Source organism: Podarcis cretensis (genome assembly GCF_951804945.1).
Source record: "Podarcis cretensis genome assembly, chromosome: 3".
Taxonomy (NCBI): Eukaryota; Metazoa; Chordata; class Lepidosauria; order Squamata; family Lacertidae; genus Podarcis; species Podarcis cretensis.
Genome location: NC_137172.1, coordinates 71,342,541 through 71,365,900, shown reverse-complemented (window position 1 = coordinate 71,365,900; position 23,360 = coordinate 71,342,541). Strand labels below are relative to the sequence as shown.

The window sequence follows — 23,360 nt, the reverse complement described above, 5'->3', positions numbered from 1 at the left end:
AAACCTTCTTAGGACCAGTTGTTCTGAAAAGAAGTTGCTCTTTAGAACTCTCCCTTTCACAGCATCCAAAGATTATGGAAGTACAGTGGAGGTGTTCATTTTAATAATGATAAAGAGAGAAAGGGCGAGATGTACAGATTTGCTTTAGGAAGTGTATTCGGTGTTTGGCTCTAAATCAGGGGTCGGGAACCTGTGGCCCTCCAAATGTTAAACACAAATTCCCTGGAGTGGCTGGCAGTGTGTCTGGCATCACAGCTTATCAGAATAATTTGGGGGTGAGGCAGCCACGACACTAGGGCAATGTGGGCAGAAGCACAGGCGGGGATGATGGGGGCTATAATTCAACAATTGGAGAGCTACAGGTTAGTCACCCCTGCTGTAAAGGCCCCCCCTCCCATGTGATATAAGGTTGACCATTCAACGACATTTACTTCCTTGTGATCTGTTAACAAATGGCGCCTGGTACACATATATACTTGGACTTCCAATTTCCATGTTAAGATCTAATCAGAGGAGGAGATGCTAGGGAAAAAAATGCAATTCCAAATAAAAATTATGTGGAATAGATTGAAAGGTATAATTGGTTGTGTGAAAGTTTCTCCATAACATTACCATTTCAACGTTTTAGGTAAAACACCTTTGTTATCTTTAGAAATTGTATGATCTGTTTTGGGGTTTGATACCCCATTAAATTCTCCACTGAGAAGAATCTCATCTGTGCTGACATTAATAATTTCATTTCTTTTCTGAAAATAATTATTTTATTGTTGAGTGCATAAATGCATCCTAGTAAATATTCTTTCACAGCACATTCCAAAAATAAATCTCTTATCTAGGTCTGTAATCTATTCAAGGGGGGTTTTGGAGTGATGATGTTTTAGCAAGAAAAATAGCAACCCCTTTCTTTTTTATTCACTTCCTCTGATCAGGTAAAAATGACTTCTACCAGTTTCGAACTTCCAGTAACATACTCTTTTTTCCTCCTATGAATTACTTGTAGCATTAATAGTACCATTCCCCCCATTTGTCTTAGTAATCTGCTAAATTTATTTCTTTTTATAGGGCATTTAAAGGTCTTTTTTTTTTAACTCAACGGTATTTATTTATACAAAAGTAATACATAAAACATTTTCAACCTACAAGAAACTATTTCTTCTTATTGCAAAGAAGAAATTTAATAGAACAAAACAGGAGCAACAAAGAGTCAGAAATTAGGACATGCTCAGGGGTGTAGAAACAGAGTAAAAGCACAATACGAATGTAATTTTATTGTGTTTTTTAAAAATCTTGCACATATTACAGTATTATATTAGGAGGCTATTAAGCCACATGAGAGTTTTTCTCACTAACTCTTACAAATAGGGCTGGATTAAATGCATACAGTGCACTTTATTTCATCCTTCCAGGCTGAATGCAGACTCATGATTCCTCATGGATGTCCCAGCAGAACTTGATGGGCAGCTTTTCCATTCTCTCCTTAAAAACGCTGTCAAACCTTTCACTTTGTGCGACTGTCATCATGTTCTTCCAGTCTCCAACAGTGCCTGGCCCAGGAAGCAGACAGAAAGAAAGTGCATTGTGGTGGTCAAATAGATCTCTATAACACCAGATATATTCCATCCCTAGTTGGGAATATGATGATGATGATGATGATGATGATGATGATGATGATAATTTATACCCCACCCATCTGGCTGAGTCTCCACACTCCAGATTGGAAAAACAAATATGCCACCCTTAAATACATATATTTTGAAGGAAACAACAGCAGGGAAAGTACATATTAGAACAACTCTAAAATTAGGAAACAATGGAAACTGAAGAGTTTTATGAAAGACTGGGAAAATGAAATCACCTTGGTGAACATCACATGTCAGACCAATTGTCAGGTGAATCTGTCAGGGATTCTGCAAGCAGCACCAAGTCAGTTTGATCTGCCACTGACTTACCTTTGCGAAGATAATGTCCTTTGCTGTAGTCCATGAACTCCGGTGGCAAGAAGTCATAGTTTGCCCTGGGATCTGCTTTCATTTTATTAAATGTAGCCTGATCCACAACAGCATCCACCTCCTTTTCCGTCAGTCTCTTTCCCAGGAAGTCGCATATTTTCAAGACACAGCTTCTTAGATCCTGAAATGGGGAATAGTTTTGATGTCAAGCCATCCACAATTGAGAGACACAACAGCCTCGTGACTAAAATTCATGGAACAAGCAGGATAACAAGCAGGGGGAACAAGCAGCCAGCGTTTCTCTTTGCCTAGTTTGGAATAATTGCCATTGCATTATATTGTACTTGTAACTGTTGCTTTTGTTCTGTGAGCCACCCATAGGACAGCTATTTAAATTGAATCCACAAGTAAATAAATAAACAAAATGCCACCACTCCAGACAGGAGGGGGTGTTCTGTGACATCTCTCCTCGGCCTGTAAAATGATATATCTTGCTTGGAACACTTTATTTACAGCCCCATCATCTCTCAGGGTAAATGGTTACAGTGCACTCTTTGGAGTTTAGGGCCTAAGAAGCTGGTCCTAGGTCCATGGCCTCCTGGGCTTGTTTATCATTTAGAAAGGAGGGAAGACTATCAAGGAAAGCAGCAGCTGAATTGGGGTTTTGAACTGTTTGTATTGAACACTCAGTAAACCTTTCGTGGTTTCCAAGCAGGCAGTTGGAGTGCTTGTCTCTTCTGAAGATAGTGTCAGAATTCACTGTTTCCATTAACTATGTTGGTAAAAATCATTGCATTATTGCATATTCAGATATTGTGTGCTTTTTAAAATGCTGCCTGGCTAGAAGATGATTGCAAAGAGGCACACCCCCATGCTGTAATTTATTTATTTATTTATTGATAGTTGATGTGGGAATATGCTTCTGTTGAATGGTTACTTTAAATGTAAAGGTTCATCATTGTTCCACCTAATGTGTATGTCTTTAAGGGGCCAGAGCAAGGGCCAGAGCAAGATAACGAGACCCAGCTTTACAGCTGTGAAACATAGCAGGTGCTGCCGAGTTGCATTGATTAAGGTGTGTCAGCATTTGCATGTAGTATATAAGGAGCAGCACCTAGCTCTCCCATTACCCTGGGGGTTGGGTTGGTGGTTGGGTCTGGTTTGTTGTTAATGTATTTAGTGTATAAGGAGTTTTTGTTTTTTGTAATTAAAACCTTGCTTAAGTTATTTTTGAGTCCCTTTCTTTCTAATGCATGGTCACCCCAGCAAGTTCTCTGCAGCGCTACCATACTGCAAATAGCCAACATCTTTGGTTATGGGCCCAGCTGCTGAGTGGATGACTGCATATTTTTGGACTCTGAGAAAGGTTTGAAAACTCCTTCTCCTGTTAGTGTAGTTTTTGTGGGTCTGGAAGATTTCCAGAATGGTTGACCGGGTTCCTGAAGCTGAGAAGGCTCTGGTCTTCCCACAGCTAACAGATGAGAACTATAGTTTATGGTCTTTCCGGGTGGAGGCGCTTTTGACCTCTAGGGAAGTATGGACCTATGTGACTGATGACCCTCCTGACCCTGTAACTAATGCTTGGTCGAAAGGAGATGCAAAAGCCAGGGCGATAATTAATTTGGCAGTTAGCGACCAGCAAGTAGTCTATATAAGGAATAAGAAAACTGCCAAAGAAATGTGGGACAGTCTTGCAGCAGTGCATGTTAGAAAAGAGTCAGCGTCTGCATTGACGTTTTTCAAGCAGCTGTACCAGACTAAGTTGCAGCCTGGTGGTGATTTGGCAGCACACTTGAGACGTCTGGAGGCAATACGTGGCGAATTAATTCGAAGGGACATGGACATACCTGATATTCAGTATGTTTTTATCATTCTTTGTTCCCTTAATGAGGACTTTGATGGTATAGCTAGCCAGATATCTGCCGTCCCACCAGCACAATTAACTGTGAAAGGGGTGACGGCAAGATTAATGGGCGAGTTGGATAGAAGGGAGGCTTGTGCCATAAGCACTCCTATTTCCAGAAGTAATGAGGAACGCCATATGCAACCTTTTGGTGATGCGACTGCATTTAAAGCTGCAAAGCGTTGTTGGTTCTGCAATAAGCAAGGACATTTTGCAAAGGACTGCAGATCCAAAAGAAAGCAAAGTACTCCTAAGCCTGTTTCTGCTCGTCAGTCACGGTTGTCATCTCAGCAGCCAACATCGCACCGTAAAGACAGAAATGAGCCGCGAGCTTTTCATGCTCGGACTGCAGATCATAAAAGAATTAAAGGTGCCAAGTGGAATTCTTTTATTGTGGACTCAGGAGCTTCTCACCACGTTTGCAACAATCGAAGCTTGTTTATTTCTTTCGAAGAGGAAATTGGTAATGTACATTTAGCCAATTCACAAGTCTTGCAGTCACTTGGCAGAGGTACTGTTAAACTTGACTCTTTAAATATTACAATAGCGAACTGCATTTACTGCCCATCAGTGGACAATTTATTATCAGTAAGGTGTTTTGCTCGTCAAGGCATAAGTGTGCGTTTCTTAAATTCAATGTGTGAGTTTTTTGAGGGGAACAAACGTTTATTGTATGCCCGGGACTCTGATGGTTTATATAGACTGTATTTTCGCACCTACTCCCAATCGCCTATAAATTGCAGAGCAGCACAGTCAAGCCAGGGGTTGAGGAATGTAAGGCCACATTCCGGGTGTGTCCATGAGGCGCACAGAATTCTGGGACACTTGAATTTTGCTGATGTAATTAGGACGAAGAATATTGTTAATGGCCTCAACTTAAAACCATGTAAATTCTTTATGCAATGTTTATCCTGTTGCAAGAATAAGATTAAGGTTGCACGCAAGGGTAGATGCTCAGATAGGAAAGTAACTGAGCCATTTGAGCGTGTACATTGTGACTTAGTTGGGCCACTCCCACCATCATTAGGAGGTTCAAAGTACTGGCTCACTCTCATAGACCAGTATAGTAGATATTGTTGGACTTATGCAATAGCTGACAAGTCCCAAGCATTTGAGAAGTACAAAGTTTTTTGCAACTGGGTAAAAACGCACTTTAACAAACCAATTAAGAACCTGTTTTCTGACCGGGGCGGGGAATTTGTTTCTGAGGATTTTGAGAAATTCCTGGAAGCGCAGGGGACTACTCATGAGTTATCTTGCCCCCGAAGTCCCTGGCAAAATGGGCTTGTTGAAGTTGTGCAGCGTGACCTGCAGGCAGGGGTTAAAACTTATCTGCACGATGCTAATCTGCCCAAAGACTTTTGGGCTGAAGCGCTTAATGCTTTTTGTTATGTTAGAAATCGCAGTTATCATTCTGGTTTAGATGTCACCCCCTATGAGAAGCTGTTTAAAAAACGCCCTAATCTGAAATACCTACGCATTTGGGGTTCAGATGTAATTATGCATTACCCCGCTAAGCAGAAACTGGGTGAGCGTAGTGTTCAGGGAAAATTAATGGGCTACCAGCAGGGGGCGTACAGAATTTACATACCAGCAACTGGCAAATTTCATATTACCAGAAGCATGATACAAACTGTAAATTGGAATGGAGTTGCTGTTTTCCAAGATACTGACGGTATAGATAGTACTGAGGAAGAAGAGGAAGAAGCAGCAGCAGCAGGAAATGGTGATTCTGAATTAATGGAAAAAGACAAAAGGCCTGTTGAATCTGATAATTTGTTTGATGATTTAAAGTCACAGGCACCCGAGGGGAGGTTAGATTCTCTTGATTTTTCTGACCGTGAGCTTAGCCTACAGGCACCTCTTCAGTCTGACAATGATGATTTACAACCTGAAACTAGTGGTTCCCTTAGTCCTATTAAGTCTGAGGAGTCTGACTCTCCTTCCGGACTGAGACGTTCAGATAGAAAGAGGCAGAAGCCACAACGATTTGCAGATGAACATTTTAATACTGTGTATGCCAATAAGGCGGTTTTTGAGCCAAAAAGCTACAATGATGTTCAGAATTTACCTAAGCACCAAGCTGCAAATTGGTATAAAGCTATGAACTCTGAGATAGCTTCTTTAAAAGAGCATAACACTTGGTCTCTTGTACCACAAACCCCAGATATGAGACTTATTGATTCAAAATGGGTTTATAGAGTTAAAATGAATGACAAAAATGAAGTTGTAAGGTACAAAGCAAGATTAGTTGCTAGGGGTTTTCAACAAATTCCAGGCGAAGATTATGATTTGTGTTATTCACCAAGTGTAAAATATGAAACAGTTAAGCTTTTGTTAAAAGATGCATCACAATGTGGAAAAGCCCACTATGCAATGTTTCTCTGCTCTTAAGAGAGTGGTAATGTACCTTAAACACACCAAACATTATAGGTTGCAGTTTACGTCAAGTATTGACAAAGGTTTTGAAATTTTCTGCGATGCATCTCATGCAGTGGAACAAAATAATTGCAGGGGTGTGTCTGGTATGGTGTTTTGTTATAACGGTTGTCCATTTGAATGGAAGTCCCAGACAGAAACCATTATTTGTCTCTCCACAACAGAGAGTGAATTATGTGCATGCGTTCAGGCCACTCGTGATGTAGAATGGTATCTGCAAGTATTTGCAGACCTACAGATGCAAGTAACGCTACCAGTAAAAGTTTACCTTGATTCCCAGAGCGGACTCGCTATCCTGTGTTCAGAGACCAATACGCAGCGCACTAGAGTCTTAAGATTACGTTTGCAGTTTGTAAAGAAACTAATTGCTGATGAAATGATTGTATTTGAATATGTTCCAGGTGACAATCAAATTGCGGACATTTTTACAAAAGCACTTCCAAAGGTTACACATGAAAGACATGTACAAAGTATGCTTTATGTTTTTGTTCCACAATGATGAACCGCAGGGGAAATGTTGAATGGTTACTTTAAATGTAAAGGTTCATCATTGTTCCACCTAATGTGTATGTCTTTAAGGGGCCAGAGCAAGGGCCAGAGCAAGATAACGAGACCCAGCTTTACAGCTGTGAAACATAGCAGGTGCTGCCGAGTTGCATTGATTAAGGTGTGTCAGCATTTGCATGTAGTATATAAGGAGCAGCACCTAGCTCTCCCATTACCCTGGGGGTTGGGTTGGTGGTTGGGTCTGGTTTGTTGTTAATGTATTTAGTGTATAAGAAGTTTTTGTTTTTTGTAATTAAAACCTTGCTTAAGTTATTTTTGAGTCCCTTTCTTTCTAATGCATGGTCACCCCAGCAAGTTCTCTGCAGCGCTACCATACTGCAAATAGCCAACAGCTTCAACCACGACTGCTTCGAAATCAGTTAATAATAAAAGGGCAACATTTTGATTCGGGGGGCTGGGGTGAAATTGCTTATATAAATTCACAATGGTTTCAATGCAACATGATAAGCTCACTCAAATTGAGACCATAGACTGTGTTAAATTGATGATGAGGCAGATGCAGAATCTTCTTCAGTCAGGGCACTTGAATCATCATATTGCTTCCTTCCTCTATTTTGTAAAGGTGAGTTTTGATGCTTGTTTAATATCAGACTTGGTAACATTTTGACACCTTACCTTTTTCATTTCTTCATAGGTAAGAAATAGAATATTGAAGTCATCTCTGTGAGTGTACCAGCCTTCCACATGGTCCAACCATAAACTTGCAATTACTGATAGGAGAGAAGTTGATTTGGCGTAAATGTAGAGGAGATATATATTTATTTATTTTTTGGAGAGCAGCATAACACTCAGATAAAATGAATTAAAACATTTTAAAGGAACCAAATATGAACCAGCAATAGTGTAAACCATTAGATTATAATAAAATTCAGCCCAACCTTTCAATGAAACAAAGCAGCTTGAAATCGGAATGAGATGGATTGGAAAGGAAAGAAAACAAACACAGGCTGAATGAATAGCACCCAACCTCACCAAACACTTTCTCAGAGAAAGAATTTGCAGAGGAGTTCTATATTTTAAGGCTCCCTGTAGTGCTTCCCATCCCAGTGTGATGGGAGATTGATGGGTGGGCTGAGATCAGTCTAGCCTTCCTCCAGCACCCTTCCTTCCCACTCTGGCAGTTTCCTTATATGGTGTGGCAGTTGATACCTACAACATTTAGGAGACCCTTTCTGGGTTTCTGACTTATAACTTGACACCAATCTCTACACTTCATTCAGGGTTAGGTGATTCACCCTGTAATGATTTGTAGCTGCTTCAGCCCATGCCTGATTTGCTTTGGGAGTTGGTCAAATTTATACCCTACCTTCTGCCTCAATGATCAGCAGCTATCCATGGCATAAACCTGTGTGCTGTAATTTATTTAGTTGGAAAAACTATTATGGATGCACATGGAAAATAAGTTTAGACTTCCTCAGAGCAACCAACAGCATCAGATGTGGCACTCTGGAATAATTCCTTACCGCACACTGAATTTCTTTTATTTGTTTTCAAAGGAGGATAGGGAATGAAGGGACAAAAGTAACTTGTTTTAGAGTGGCAAATCATCCTTACCTTTTCCAGACAAAAACCTCTCCATGAAAATCCCAAAGTCATCTACTTTTTCTAGTGTGCATGCAGCTTTGGTAAAATGATAATAGGAAACCAGAACATCCTTTGGGTTTCTGGCCACATAAACAACCTGCAGGAATAACAACAAATTCTTTTTGGCTTGACTCTTCCAAGGATGAGATAGATATTGCTAGCAATGAAACTGTTCTCCCAAACCTGGCTTTTCCCATAATATTCTCTGCTTGTATCAAATAATAAAATTGTTAACCATCTGCAGCTTTATTTTTTCTGTGTGGTTTTTAATTGTCAGAGTCCAATTTCAATTTCCTTCTTTCCAGTACTGGTAATAGTAACTAAGAGAGAAGAGAATGTGTACTTGATACTCTAACATTAGAGCCTTTATACAGTGTTCAAGCTCAGTGTACCTGCCTCTCGCTCTTGGATTTTTCCTCGCCTCCCTGGAGGTTTTTATATCCCGCTGAAACAATGATGAAATATTTCTTCAGAGCTAGGAGGCTTGCCCTTTGACCCCACCCCACTTGATTCAAAGGTGAGTTGTTTGGGTAATCAGAATTATATCTGATCATCTTTCATCATTTATAAGTCTCCCTATTAACTAGCTGCTAATAAAGATTGAAGGACAGATCGTGAAGCTGAGGCTCCAATACACTGGCCACCTCATGAGAAGAGAAGACTCCCTGGAAAAGACCCTGATGTTGGGAAAGATGGAGGGCACAAGGAGAAGGGAATGACAGAGGATGAGATGGTTGGATAGTGTTCCTGAAGCTACCAACATGAGTCTGACCAAACTGCGGGAGGCAGTGGAAGATAGGAGTGCCTGGCGTGCTCTGGTCCATGGGGTCACGAAGAGTCGGACATGACTAAACGACTAAACTACAACAATAAAGATTGCTTAGCACACAATTTTCTCAGCCGGAAGTCCCCCTTGAGATGCATTTTTGACAGACCCTCCTGTCAGTTATATGATGTTGGTCTTCATTGTCTCATTCTCCCTTCAAATCTCCTGGAAATCTCATTGCAGCAACATATCCTATGCTGAATTCTTCTGAATTCCCACCATCTCACCCATTGACAAAGCTGGCACTCCCAGAACAGCAAAACAGCCATTCTTCTGTGCTCTTTTTTCATTCTGATCCAGTGACATAAGCTTTAGGAATGATGTAGGTTAGAGAAATGACATGGCTCTTTTTTGTGCTGACCAAACTGTACCACAAGATTGAGGCAGGAAATTCAGGGGAAAGATGCTGATCCTTGGCGAGCCGGCCCACCAGGGAGGAAAGGTTTGGTATGCTAAGACTATCCTGGTATGCTAATTATTTTACATGAAGATATGAGTAAGATGTGTAAACACTGGATTTTCCACTTTTTAAAGAATATTAATGATCTGAAAAAGCATACTTCACAATTGTTCTGTTTCATGTGATAAATGGGATGTGTTCTTTCTGGGCTTAAAACAAAGTGAGACAAACATTTGATTTGATCAAATAATAAATACGGCAAGACCTACTTTTCCTCTTCCATTCCTTAATCCCTTTGGTACTAAATAGTAGGGTAGATGGGTAGTAAAGAGTCGAGGTGACGGTCGATTGACGTAGTCCATATTGCGGACATTGGCCTCCAGCCATGGAGCTCTATCTAGTAAGTCTATATGTTCAGTTCCATCTCGATGACCTTTGTACAAAATCAAGCTCAAAATATTTTGAGTCCATACTGTTCCTATGAATGAGGATAAGTTATTTAATTCATTCAGTGCCATAAATGTACATACTAGTTTACAGAGCAAAATAATTAAAAACAACATGCCTCTCAATCATGGAGCTTACTATTTAAATTGCAAACTGTTAGAGACAAGGAAGGATGAGGAAGAAGGGAGTCAAAGGAAACACAGCAAGGGCAGGGATGGTTGAATAAGAGAATGTGAAGATTCACCAAGGCTTTCTTTCCATTGTGGATGAGAAATAGGAAGCCTTCATGGAATCTGAGGATTTGGGAGGACAGAAAAATATTTGCTAAGATGTTCCTTTCTTTTTCAGAAAACCACCACAAACTCTGTTCTAGATTCTCCCTATAGATGGAAATGCAAATGACCAGTCAAAGTCCAGGGAATAAAAAGAGTTGTCAGTCCTCCAAAGTACTTTGATTCAGCTTATTCCAATCATTATTATTCTTCCCAGGAATTTTGAGAAATGCTCATTGTATTTTGCCTTCTTGTCACTCAATTCCTCAGTGCCTATATAATGCAGACCTGTCAAATTACTGTCTAAACCCCTACGTTCTACCCATTGAATATGTCCCATTTGCACAAAGACTTGGTTGGAACTTCCTCTCCTCTCCCATTCCCAGTTACTTGATCCCCTTCAAAGCAGATCTGGGGATACACAGGAGGGGGCGCCTATGGGAAGGGAAAGTCAGGAAAAGTTCTGGTGTGCAAGTGGAAGTTCTTGTGTGGAGGGCACAACTGCATTGGACACAGTCCCCTGTTACTGAACAGCTGTGTCAAAAACCTAATGAAATAAAGAGATACAGGTATGAGAGTCTTTTAACAATGGAAGTTTTCCAGTACCATTTTACAACCACATGCAAAAGGCACACACGTTTCTAATCTTACCTGACTTTGGATAAGTAGCTAGAAACACATCACTGTCCCTGATTTCAAAATCCTCCAGGGAATCTATGTACTCCGGTGAGCAACAATCTGGCTGGAAATAAAATCCTTTGTATTTGACAGCGTATTTCTCGGCTGGTTGCATTGCCTGTATAAGAATAAAGAGCGGAGAAGCAGAGAACAGTTCCCGCTATGGCGCTGCAAGAGGAAATCACAAAGAAAGAGAGTTGTCATTCGGTGAAATCCTACTGCGCTTTTGCAGAGCTCAAAGCACAATCCCAGGCTTCCCCTCCGTCGGAGGTGAGCGACATAGAGCTCCAAGGTATCCCCTGTTCCTTGAGGAACAGAAACGTGGCTCAGCATTGAAGCACCCCCCCCCTTCTTTTTATTTTATTTTCTGAAACGGTGCTGCTTCCAACTCACCGCAGCCTTCCACGTTTCCGCGTAGAGACTGGGCGTCCTGGCCAGAGTCCTTTCGCTGCTTCCTCATTCCCGGGCTTGGCTCCAGCAGGGTCCTAGAGACCTTCTTCTCCTTCCCAAAGCCCGGTAAGCGCTTGCCGGGCTCTGGCACCGCGCTGCCCTAAATCGGCCCCTGCTGAGGAGAACTTCCTTCTTGAGGCAAGGCTGGTCTCTAACCCAGCTTGCAACTGCGCTTGTTCGGCCCAGCCCAGCAAGGCACCTTTTGCCAGATCCCGCAACCCGCCTCCATTGTTTCCCTCTATTTAGTTGAGCACTCTCGCAAAAGCCTTCTCAGCTCTCGTTCTGCCCCACAAGGCTTCTTGTCAGTGGCTCCACTCCGGTCCTTTCGAGGCACAGCAACGGACGACGAAGCCCTTCCCTCCGAGGCTGAGCTCCCAAGGCTTCCCCACTGTCATCATAAAGAAATCCCAAAGGAATGAGGCAAGAGACAGGGGAATCTGTGCGTGGGAAGAAAAGCTTCGAGGATTTGGTAGAGCACATTTTCTTGCCTGCCTGGGGCCAAATCACTTTCTCTCTCGATGTTAAAGGTAAAGGTAAAGGTACCCCTGCCCGTACGGGCCAGTCTTGACAGACTCTGGGGTTGTGCGCCCATCTCACTTAAGAGGCGAGGGGCCAGCGCTGTCCGGAGACACTTCTGGGTCACGTGGCCAGCGTGACATCGCTGCTCTGGCGAGCCAGAGCCGCACACGGAAACGCCGTTTACCTTCCCGCCGGTAAGCGGTCCCTATTTATCTACTTGCACCCGGAGGTCCTTTCGAACTGCTAGGTTGGCAGGCGCTGGGACCGAGCAGCGGGAGCGCACCCCACTGCAGGGATTCGAACCGCTGACCTTTCGATCGGCAAGCCCTAGGCGCTGAGGCTTTAACCCACAGCGCCACCTGCGTCCCTCCCCTCTCGATGTTAGCGTCTATCTATTCCTGGGGGAGTCGGAGGTATTTCTTTCTGTTCTGCTCCCCCCATCCCACATACAGTGGATCCATGTGTGTTTTCATAATGAGGGTGCTGGGTGAATACCCAGGGGATCCCTGTTGGGGCGGGTTTTCCAGAACTGAGACACCGCCATCCAAAAGGATGTGGGAGAATGTTTTACTAAGGTCCAATGCCAAGATGAAGTCCCAGGCTTGCAAACTGAGCCCTCTGCTTTATGCAAGTGAGGTGTGTGGGCAATGCCAGGAGGCAGGACCGATGCCTCAACACCTTCTACATGTGCTGCGTCAGGAAAATTTGGGGTATTGTATGTATCTCTTTGTACACACATGACTTGCATTCCAATCTCAGCAACTTTAAACTCCAAAAGAAGCCCCATTTTAACAAAATGTTCTAAATAAATCAGCGTTGGTTGATTTAGAAATCTATCCAGGAAAGGTAGTGACTTTTTTCATTTGCACACAGCTTATCTAAGATCGAAATTTTCTCAAGCCCAAGAATGATCTTTCAGATCCAACAGATTGGCCGCAATGTTTTCCACCATTTCCAACATCTTCACTATCTCCCACCTTGCCTGTTCCAAAGGGAATAACCCCCTCCATGCCTGTGGGGTGCCCAGGACAGCTGGGTCAGGCTATAACACCGACCTCTCCCTCCCTCACGTGCCTCTGCACCCCTTGGCAGCAGGTGGCGTCCTCTGTCCCTACAGGGCTCCCTGACTAGGGCAGCTGTTTTTCTTCCCCCCCCCCCCCCAAGAAAACACACAAATGTGTTGAGGGGGTGTTTGTGCATGCTTGCCCAGGTCTGGTCGGGTGCTGCTGACCTAGTCTTTGAAAGAAAGCCTAGTTCTGCCCCTGTTCAGATCGCTCTGTTCACTTCTGAATTAATAACTAATAATCCCAATAGTTAGTTTGGGATTCCTTAACTTTTGCACATGGGGTAAGAAATTAGGACGTGTTGGAATGTAGAATGTTGGAATGTAGAAAGAGAAGAAGCGGACAGTACATATGTAATTTTATTGTGGTGTTTTAAAAAAAATATTGTGCATATTCGAACATTAGGAAGCTGTTAAGCCATATGAGAGGGTTGTTGGGTTTTTTTTTTTTTTACTAACTTACAAATAGGGCTGGATTAAATGCATACAGTGCACTTTATTTCATCCTTCCAGGCTGAAGGCAGACTCATGATTCCTCATGGATGTCCCAGCAGAACTTGATGGGCAGCTTTTCCATTCTCTCCTTAAAAACGCTGTCAAACCTTTCATTTTGTGCGACTGTCATCATGTTCTTCCAGTCTCCAACAGTGCCTGGCCCAGGAAGCAGACAGAAAGAACGTGCATTGTGGTGGTCAAATAAATATCCATAACTCCAGATATATTCCATCCCTAGATGCAATTGTCAGGGGAATATGTCATGGATTCTGCAAGTAGCACCAAGCCAGTGTGATCTACCATTAACTTACCTTTCCGAAGAAAATGTCCTTTGCTGAAGTCCATGAGATCTGGTGGAGAGAACTCATAGTTTGCCCTGGGATCTGCTTTCATTTTATTAAATGTAGCCTGATCCACAACAACATCCAACTCCTTTTCCGTCAGTCTCTTTCCCAGGAAGTTGCATAATTTCAATACACAGCTTCTCAGGTCCTGAAATGGAACGTGGTTTTAATGTCAGGCCACCCACAATAGAGAAACCTGACAGCCTAGAGACTAAAACTCATGGAATAGGCAGGATTACAAGCAGGGGAAACAAGCAGCCTGCATCTTTCTTTGCCTAGTTTGGAATAATTGCAATTGCATTATACTTTCATTGTTGCTTTAATTCCATGTGCCATGCAGAATGCATTATATTCTGGGGCAGCTCTGAGTCCAGAAGTAAATAAATAAATGTCCCTGTTGAGGACACAAGGGACATTATGTGTCATCTCTACTCAGCATCAGAGGGCCTGTGCCTGTGAAATGACATATCTTGCTTGGGACCATGAGACTTTATTTATAGCCCCATAATCCCTCAGGGGAAATGGTTATATGCACTATTTGCTGTCTAGGGTCCGAAAAGCTGCTCCTGAATCCATGGCCTGCTAGGCTTTGAAGAATCTTTAGGAAAGGAAGCGAGACTAGCAGGGGAAGCAGCAGCTGAGGGCACTTGAATAATCAAATTGCTTCCTTCCTCTATTTTGTAAAGGTGAGTTTTGCTGGATGTTTAATATCAGACTGGGTAGCATTTTGATAACTTACCTTCTTCATTTCTTCATAGGTAAGAAACAGAATACTGAAGTCATCCTTGTGAGAGTACCAGCCTTCCACATGGTCCAGCCATAAACTTCCATATACTGAGAGGATAAAAGTTGATTTGGCATAAAATGTATATCTGATTATTTTTTGAAAAACATTCAGAGAGAAGCAGTACAAACATATAAATTCCATTAAAACAATTTAAATAAATCATTTTAAGAACCAGCAGTGGAACAAACCAATAAACAGAAGCTGAATTAATACCACCCAACCTCACCAAAGACTTTCTCAGAGAAGGAATTTGCAGAAGAGTTCTGCATTTTAAGGCTCCCTGCTGTGCTTCCCATCCCAATGCGATGAGAGAGTGATGGGTGGGCTGAGATCAGTCTAGCCTTCCTCCAGCCCCCTTCCTTCCCACTCTGGCAGTTTCCTTATATGGTGTGAAAGTTAATAAAACATTTAAGAGACCATGTCAGGGTTTCTGTGTTATTACTTGACACAAATCTCTACACTTGATTAACCATTGGGTGTTCCAGCTTGTAATGATTTGCAGCTGCTGCATCCTGATGCAGACAGCATATAAATCCACCTGATTTCCTTTGGGAGTTGGCCAGATCTGTACCCTCCCTTCGGCATCAATGGACACCAGTCATCAGTGGCATAAAATGGTGTAGTTGGAGTCTCAGTTGGAGACACTTTGTGATGCATGGATGTGGAATTTCCTCAGAGTAACCTATAGCATCAGACATGGCATTCTGAAAAGGTTCCTTAACACAGTGAGAAATTCTTTAATCTGTTGTCAAAGGATAAAGATGAAAGGACAAGAGTGATTCATTTTAGAGTAGCAATTCGTCCTTACCCTTGCCAGCCAAAAACCTCTCCATGAAAATTCCAAAATCTTCTACTTTTTCTAATTTGACTGCCATTTTGGAAAAATGGTAAAAGGAAACCACGACATCCTTTGGGTTTCTGGACACATAAACAACCTGCAGGAATAACAACAAGTTCTTTCGATTTCTAAAATAATAAATGGATGGATCTCAGATATCTCTTCTTGTGGATTCTTGGTGCTTCCAAGTTGCTTTACAGCCCTGGCAGCCTCACCCTCTTTTGCAGCATGAATGTCACATGCACAGTGCAATCCTATGGTGTCGAATGAGCTTATTCTTATTAAGTCTGTTGGATGGCACCCTTGTAACGAAAAGCTAAAAAACTACAAAAAATATCAAAGTACATGGCATAAAACATAAGAAGGATGAGAAAAAAAGGGAAAGGGAAGGGGAAAAGGGAAAGCGAAAAAGAAGAAGAAGAAGAAGAAGAAGAAGAAGAAGAAGAAGAAGAAGAGCCAGAACACAGAAAGGCTCATCTACTGTATGCTTCATTCAAGGTCACAACAGATCATTATTCTTATCAATTCTCTCAATCTGCATTCCAAGGAATCCCTCATCTTGGTATCAGGGAACATTTTTCTATGAGGTATCATTCTAAACATAACCAGGTCTTTCTTGTTGAACCCTTATCTCCTAGATAATTATTTATACATTCCCATTCTTCTTTCATCATCTTTTTAGGTTTATCTCGTAGTGCATCTGTCAGCTTTGCAAGCTCCAAGTACTCGTACAACGAATGCCATGTTTTGAATGGGCCGCAAGATGGCTGAAGACCACCACATAAAATAGATGCTGTTGATGAACTATTAATAAATTGTGCTGATCAAAGAGTGAATGGAATCTGCATGTTCTGGCAAAAGTACTGTACCTGCAAGGAAACATAAAGACTGGCCGTGCAATGCTAGTTACAAACAATGATTATCGTACTGTGCCAAAAGTTACAGAAGACCAGGTGCAAAGCATGAGAGTTGTGATATGCCAAGAACATGCTAAGGGTGGAAGACTGCCAAGAACATGTCAAAGGCAATGAGAAATGCCAATATTCAGATGTGCATCAAAAAGGACTATATAAGATCAGGCTTTTCAGGAGGGTTGGTGTGTCGGATGCAGCCAAGATCCCGCTGTCCTCCCACCCGATCCAGAAGAGTGGTGAGTGTATGTGTGATTGTGTGAGAAACTGAGTGCATGTTCCCTTGTCTTGTTATGTGTTCTGCTTGTTAATCAACAAAGCAATGTTATGTAGAAATTCCAATATATTGGTTGTCTGACTGCTTACTTGTGTTCTGCCTGAAGTGCACTGAATCTCAGATAAAAGAACCTGTTTTATTCTTAACACCCCCCAGGACTTTTACTATGGTGGAGCATAAACTCAGTGCTGTTTAGGAATCATGGGAATTATTCGAAGCTCAGGGTGCACAGAGCATTATTCATTCATATGGACAATGGAATTGCAGCTGGATGAACTGCCCTCAAAAACGGAGAAATGTTAACGGAAACTGAGATGTTCATTTAAAGAAGGCAAGACAAACATTGAATATGATCAAATAATAAATGTGCTGTTTCCTACTTTTGCTCTTCTGTTCCTTAAGCCTTTGGGTACTAAATAGTAGGGTAGATGGGAAGCAAAGAGGCGAGGTGATGGACGACTGACATAATCCACATTGCGGCCATTGTACTCCAGCCATGGAGCCCTGTCTGCTAAGTCGACAAATTCAGTTCCATCTCGGTGACCTTCATGATAAATCAAGCTCAAAATATTTTGGGTCCATACTGTGCCTATAAACGAGAATAAGTTTACTTAATTTCATTCATATGGGGACGAGAGTGGCACTGCGGTCTAAACCACAGAGCCTAGGGCTTGCTGATCAGAAGGTCGTGGTTCAAATCCTCGCGATGGGGTGAGCTCCCGTTGCTCGGTTCCAGATCGTGCCCACCTAGCAGTTCAAAAGCACATCAAAGTGCAAGTAGATAAATAGGTACCGCTCCGACAGGAAAGTAACCGGCATTTCTTTGAGCTGCTCTGATTTGCCAGAAGCAGCTTGGTCTTGCTGGACACATGATCCGGAAGCTGTCTGCGGACAAACGCCGGTTCCCTCGGCCTATAGAGCGAGATGAGTGCAAAACCCTAGAGTCATCCACGACTGGACCTAACGGTCGGGGGTACCTTTACCCTTTACTTTAATTTCATTCATTGTCATGAATGTACTTAGTGCTTTAAAGAGTGAAATAACTGAAAACAACATGCAATGGGGTGAGCTCCCATTGCTCGGTCCCAGCTCGTGCCCACCTAGCAGTAGATAAATAGATACCGCTCCAACAGGAAAGTAAACAGCATTTCTGTGAGCTGCTCTAGTTTGCCACATGACCCGGAAGCTGTCTGTGGACAAACATCGGCTCCCTCGGCCTATAGAGCTAGATGAGCGCACAACTCCAGAGTCATCCGCAACTGGAACTAACGGTCCAGAGATACTTTTACCTTTACTTTAATTTCATTCATTATACTAACTACATGTACTTAATACTTTAAAGAGTGAAATAACTGAAAACATGTCTCTGCATCGTGGAGCTTACTATATGAATTGCAACACTAAAAAGAAATGAGAGAGAAAGGGAATCAACACAGCAAGCAGAGGCAGATTTAGGGACCTGGCTGCACGGGTTGCCAACACTATGATGTCAAATAGAAGGTGAGAGGTGGGGGGCACCAAATTTTGGTGTCACACAAACCACCACTGAAATAGGGGCAGCAAAGGGTGAATGAGGAACACTGACCAAGGCTTCTTTTCCATTGTGGATGAGAAATGGCCAGTGGGACAAACATAATAGGCAAAAGGCAGTTGCAGAATCCTTTCTTCATGTCACCCAAGTCTTAAATGCCAATACAATGCAGAACTTCCCCTCTCTCTCCTCTCCCACTCCTGGTTATTGTGTCCTCCCCACCCCACCAACCCTCCAAGGCAGATTTTGGGAACACTGGGGACACAAGGCGAGAAGAGTGAAGGAAGTTCTGGTGTGGAAGTGGAAGTTATTGCATGTAGGGCACAACTGCAGTGGATACGGACCCCCCCCCCCATGAGTGGCAAAGCATTTGAATGTTTTTGATGTGTATTTATGTTGTTTTATAAACCTCAAACATGTTGAGAGTGGTGGAAAACACAATATTTCATCTCTTTTTTAAAAACAAATCAGAACATGGCCCAGTTCACCTTTATGTAACCAGGCAAGTTCCATACTACCATTGACTTCAATTTTGCATTTGGTTTTAATCTTGCGTTAGGATAATACAGATACTATGTAGATATATGTGGGTATCCAACAGGGTTGAATTGAAATGATGATTCAACCTACGAAAAGGTACTCTTACCTGATTTTGGATAAGTGATTAAAAATACATCACTGTCTCTTATTTCAAAACCCTCCAGGGAATCTAAGTACTCCACTGAAGTAAATGCTGACTGGAAAGAAAATCCTTTGTATGTGAAAAGGTATTTCTCAGCTGGTTGCATTGCCTGCCTAAGAATAAAGAGAAGAGAATAGTTCTCTCTATTATACGACAATGGGGAATCACAAAGAAATAGAAGTGTCATTTTGTGAAATCCTACTCCTCCTGCAGACCCCATAGCAGAATCCCATGCTTCTCTTCCATCACAGGTGAGCACCATAAAGGTCCATCATTTAAAGAACAGAGACTTGACCCGTCATTGAGGCAACAAGGCATTCCCCCCCCCCCGATTTAAGTGTTTCTTAAAATGGTGCTGCTTTCAACTCAAAGTTGGCTTTGCCCTACACAATAAGGCTTTTTTCTCTCACCATCACATAGTTATTTCTCAAGTGCATGTGTGCAGCATGCAAAATAGCAGCCCTTGGCCTCACTTTATGCTGCCTGGCATCATAGTTTGGTCAGTGCTGCTATCCTAACACTCATTCTTGTACTCAGGGGAGGTGGGAAGGAAAAACTGCTCCCTGGAAATGGATACAGGGGAAATGAAAGACGGAATCTGTTGGGAACTCTTGCCATCTCCTCCTGGGTTCTTGATCAGCTTCAAGAAATTGGGGTGACGTATATTCCGGGCTTCCTGGGACCAAACCATAGATGTGCCTGGGGACCACAGGGTGGCAAAGAGAAAGGTATTGGTCACCGCCCATCTGGCTTCCCTTGCCAGCTCTGGCTGAAACTGCTGCTGAAATGTGGTGCCCAAGGACGTTCCATGGAGGGAATGCGGCCCTCAGCTTCATCTATGATAATACAGAGAGTTAGCTACACATACAATGGGCCCTATTGGGCAGACGTTCCCATACTGAGACACCACTGCCAAAATAGCTCTTTCCTCTCTTTTTTTGTCTCCCCCCCTACCTCGCCCCCCCTACCTCTCCCCACGCATAGTGTCTGACAAGGAAGGCACTTGCAAGCGTGGGCTCAGTGCATGATATGAGGAGGCGGGGAATTGTTATGGGAGAAAGTTCAAGGCTCCATTGGGTGCTGAGGAAAGTTGTCGCCAGTTGTCACCAGGTCTTTTATACCTGTTGGGACATTTCAGGCCATAATATATAATATGATGCATGACATCGACCTATACCACCTTGTGTTTTTATAGATGAATGGGTGCTTTATAAACATTTAAATAAAAATAAAATCCATTGCTTAAAAGTGATAAAGAAATAAAGTGCCATGAAGACAGAAAAATCACTTTAATTCTCTATATAAGTTTTGTGTTTCATCGCTAAGAAATGCAACAATCATTTAGTGGAAAACATTGTACAGTGGTGCCTCGCAAGGCGAAAAGAATCCGTTCCGCGAGTCTCTTCGTCTTGTGGTTTTGTCGTCTTGTGAAGCAAGTCCATTATCGGCTTAGCGGATTAGCGACTTAGCGGCTTAGCGGATCAGCTGATAAGCGGCTTAGTGGCTTAGCGGCTTAGCGGATCAGCTGATAAGCGGCTTAGCAGATCAGCTGTTAAGCGGCTTATCGGCTTATCGGATCAGCTGATAAGTGGCTTATCGGCTTATCGGATCAGCTGATAAGCAGCTTAGCGGCTTAGAAAAAGGGGGGGGGAAGGAAAAAAAACCCGCAGGAACTCGCAAGACATTTTCGTCTTGCGAAGCAAGCCCATAGGAAATTCGTTTTGCGAAGCACCTCCAAAACGGAAAACCTTTTCGTCTAGCGGGTTTTCCGTCTTGCGAGGCATTCTTCTTGCGGGGCACCACTGTATGTCCAAAATAGTAACAAGAAAAATACTCTGTTTGATTTTTCAATATATAAATTAAGGGTTGTATCCCATGCCGAATGAGCAGGGTTCCACTTGCACAATGGGAGTTCACATTCAGTCCCCTCAAAATAACTATTAATCTCTGGTAGCACAAATGTTGCATTCTGTGTGACACCAGAAAAGAATATGAACTGTGACAAGAGTTTCCATGCATCTGATGAAATACCTTATTGCCCCTCAGAACTCTTGCAAGAAAGAGTAGATTAGTTGTTTGTCATTCGGTAGTCCTGCTTTTCCTTGGAAAGTTTAATTTACAGGAAAACTTACCTACCTTTTGTTTTTAGAGTCAAAAAGTGAGAGAGAGAGAGGGAGGGACCGATTTCTTCTGTAGCTTGGAGTATTTCAGCTTTTCAAGGCTCACGTTCAGAGCTCTCAAGGAAACTGCTTTATAGAATTCTATTAACTAATAAGAGTTTGATTAAATTGATGGCTCCTCCTTAGTAAATAATTCCTGGCAAGTTATGCAAGAAAAGAACGATAAAACAGGATCATCTAGGCACATTATGTAAAGAACAACAGGGGAAGAACTTGTTTCTTTGCACAAGGAACAGCCAATATCAACAGTGGTCTTTGCCCGTTTGAAGGGACGCGGGTGGCGCTGTGGGTAAAACCTCAGCGCCTAGGACTTGTCAATCGCATGGTCGGCGGTTCGAATCCCCGCGGCGGGGTGAGCTCCCATTGTTCGGTCCCAGCTCCTGCACACCTAGCAGTTCGAAAGCACCCTTAAGTGCAAGTAGATAAATAGGTACCACTTTATAGCGGGAAGGTAAATGGTGTTTCCGTGTGCTGCTCTGTTGCCGGTTCGCCGGAGCAGCTTCGTCACGCTCGCCACGTGACCTGGAAGTGTCTGCGGACAGCGCTGGCTCCCGGCCTCTAGAGTGAGATGAGCGCACCGACCCTAGAGTCTGTCAAGACTGGCCTGTACCGGCAGGGGTACCTTTACCTTTACCTTTGCCCGTTTAAGAAATAAATGCAGTATTACATCTGCTCCACTAGTAGAAAATGGGCTCAAATGGTACGAGAGACCTGAGATTCACCAATGTCTATTTGAAGGAGCGCTTCCACCCCCATCGTTCTGCCCGGACACTAAGGTCCAGCGCCAAGGGCCTTCTGGCGGTTCCCTCGCTGCGACAGGTGAGGTTACAGGGAACCAGACAGAGGGCCTTCTCGGTAGTGGTTCCTGCTCTGTGGAATGCCCTCTCAGCAAATGTCAAGGCAATAAACAACTATTTTACTTTTAAAAGTCAACTGAAGGCAGCCCTGTTTAGGGAAGTTTTTAATGTCTGATGCTGTATTATTTTTAATATTCGGTTGGAAGCCACCAAGAGTGCCTGGGGAAACCCAGCCAGATGGGTGGCGTATAAATTATTATTATTATTCATCATCATCATCATCATCATCATCATCATCATCATTATAAAACTTACTAAATAATTAGCACTGGTTGTTTTAGAAATCTGTCCAAGAAAAGTAACAACCTTTTTCATTTGCACACAGCATATCTGAGATCAAACATTACTCAAGCCCAAGAATAAACTTTCAAATCCAATATATTGGCAGCAATCGTTCCCACCCTTCAAAGATTTTGAAGGATTTTCAGAGTCCACATCAAGATGGACAGCTCCCAGTCATTTTAGTCAGAATTCCATGAAAACTATTTCCCAGTAAACAATGCCACATGCAGAAATGGCTCATTTTGTTTTTGTTTATCATCTTAAGCGAATGTTTTCAGGAATACCGTTGCATAGAAAATGCACTTGATGTCTTCCTGTGTTCTCCTTGCTACTGTCCAAATGTATTCTGCAAACCGCTTTCAATGTCTTCGGTTTGGGCAGCTACACAACTTTGTCTACATCCCCATACCTCAGCTCTTCCCCCACAAACCCACAGGGGTTTTTTATGCAGCACCCCTGAGATTGTGAAATCGCAGTTTATTTTATGATTGCAGGGTCTTTTATTTCAAATGATGGCAAATCTCAGTTGTGTTTCCTGGTAAATGATACTGACTTCATATGTTGAAGTGATAGATGTTTCAAAGCCCATACAAACATTACTGGATGCTAGATGTTGGTTTCCTGGGGTCTTTTATCTATCAACTTTAGTTGCCAGGCAGACTGTAATAATACTCCAGAGCAGGCATGGGGAGTAATCTGATTAATGTTTTAATGCAAGTCCACCTAATTTAAACTTCCTGAAACAGTATGTGAACAGAAACACAGCTGCAGTTCATCCATAAAAATTCACACATCTTCAAATAACGCGATACGCCTTTCCAACCAAACAATGTGCATATTTTAGGGGAAAGTGTTTATGATATTATGCAGATAATAGAATGTATATTTTACTGAAAATATCATGCAAAATTTAGTATATTAACAAAAAATATTGTGTGTATATATTAAGCATCTTTGTATTGAGCATTATTTGTATATCAACAGAAATGTACACTAAAATGCAGAAAATTTTTCATGATTTTTTCCTCTTCTTCTGCACAAACTGGTGCAGAAATATGGTGAACCAAAAAGAACAGTGG

The 23,360-nt window shown here is 42.5% G+C and overlaps 2 protein-coding genes across 6 annotated transcripts; both read right to left on the bottom strand.

Annotated features, from left to right (window-relative positions):
• Positions 1–1,242: 1,242 nt before the first annotated feature.
• LOC307213385 (amine sulfotransferase-like) lies at positions 1,243–12,033 on the bottom strand. Of its 4 annotated transcripts, none has more exons than XM_079971243.1 (7): positions 11,807–12,033; positions 11,039–11,183; positions 9,938–10,146; positions 8,413–8,539; positions 7,474–7,568; positions 1,950–2,130; positions 1,243–1,544 (listed from the first exon to the last, which is right to left on the bottom strand). In XM_079971243.1, the coding sequence occupies exons 1-7, from the start codon at positions 11,993–11,995 to the stop codon at positions 1,420–1,422; spliced, it is 1,071 nt and encodes a 356-aa protein (XP_079827369.1). In that variant the 5' UTR covers positions 11,996–12,033; the 3' UTR covers positions 1,243–1,419. The 4 variants fall into 4 exon arrangements, with proteins under 4 accessions (XP_079827369.1, XP_079827371.1, XP_079827372.1 ...); XM_079971245.1 differs by having other exon boundaries at positions 11,039–11,233; positions 11,807–11,898; XM_079971246.1 differs by lacking the exon at positions 11,807–12,033 and adding an exon at positions 11,459–11,790.
• A 1,406-nt stretch (positions 12,034–13,439) lies between these two features.
• Positions 13,440–21,222, bottom strand: LOC307213392 (amine sulfotransferase-like). 2 transcript variants are annotated; one of them, XM_079971255.1, is made up of 7 exons: positions 21,099–21,222; positions 18,927–19,075; positions 17,130–17,338; positions 15,532–15,658; positions 14,676–14,770; positions 13,904–14,084; positions 13,440–13,748 (listed from the first exon to the last, which is right to left on the bottom strand). In XM_079971255.1, the coding sequence occupies exons 2-7, from the start codon at positions 19,066–19,068 to the stop codon at positions 13,624–13,626; spliced, it is 879 nt and encodes a 292-aa protein (XP_079827381.1). In that variant the 5' UTR covers positions 19,069–19,075; positions 21,099–21,222; the 3' UTR covers positions 13,440–13,623. The 2 variants fall into 2 exon arrangements, with proteins under 2 accessions (XP_079827381.1, XP_079827382.1); XM_079971256.1 differs by having other exon boundaries at positions 21,095–21,166.
• Between the last annotated feature and the right edge of the window lie 2,138 nt (positions 21,223–23,360).

Bases quoted from the DNA above. Each gene is read 5' to 3' on its own strand.
- LOC307213385 (XM_079971243.1), bottom strand. From the start codon at position 11,995: ATGTGCTCTACCAAATCCTCGAAGCTTTTCTTCCCACGCACAGATTCC. The intron at 7,569-8,412 runs GTAAGGATGATT...CTCTCCTATCAG, and splicing joins GAGGTTTTTGTCTGGAAAAG to TAATTGCAAGTTTATGGTTG. The intron at 2,131-7,473 runs GTAAGGTGTCAA...TCCCCATTTCAG, and splicing joins CCTATGAAGAAATGAAAAAG to GATCTAAGAAGCTGTGTCTT.
- LOC307213392 (XM_079971255.1), bottom strand. From the start codon at position 19,068: ATGCAACCAGCTGAGAAATACCTTTTCACATACAAAGGATTTTCTTTC. The intron at 14,085-14,675 runs GTAAGTTATCAA...GTTCCATTTCAG, and splicing joins CCTATGAAGAAATGAAGAAG to GACCTGAGAAGCTGTGTATT. The intron at 13,749-13,903 runs GTAAGTTAATGG...TTCCTGGGCCAG, and splicing joins AGGACATTTTCTTCGGAAAG to GCACTGTTGGAGACTGGAAG.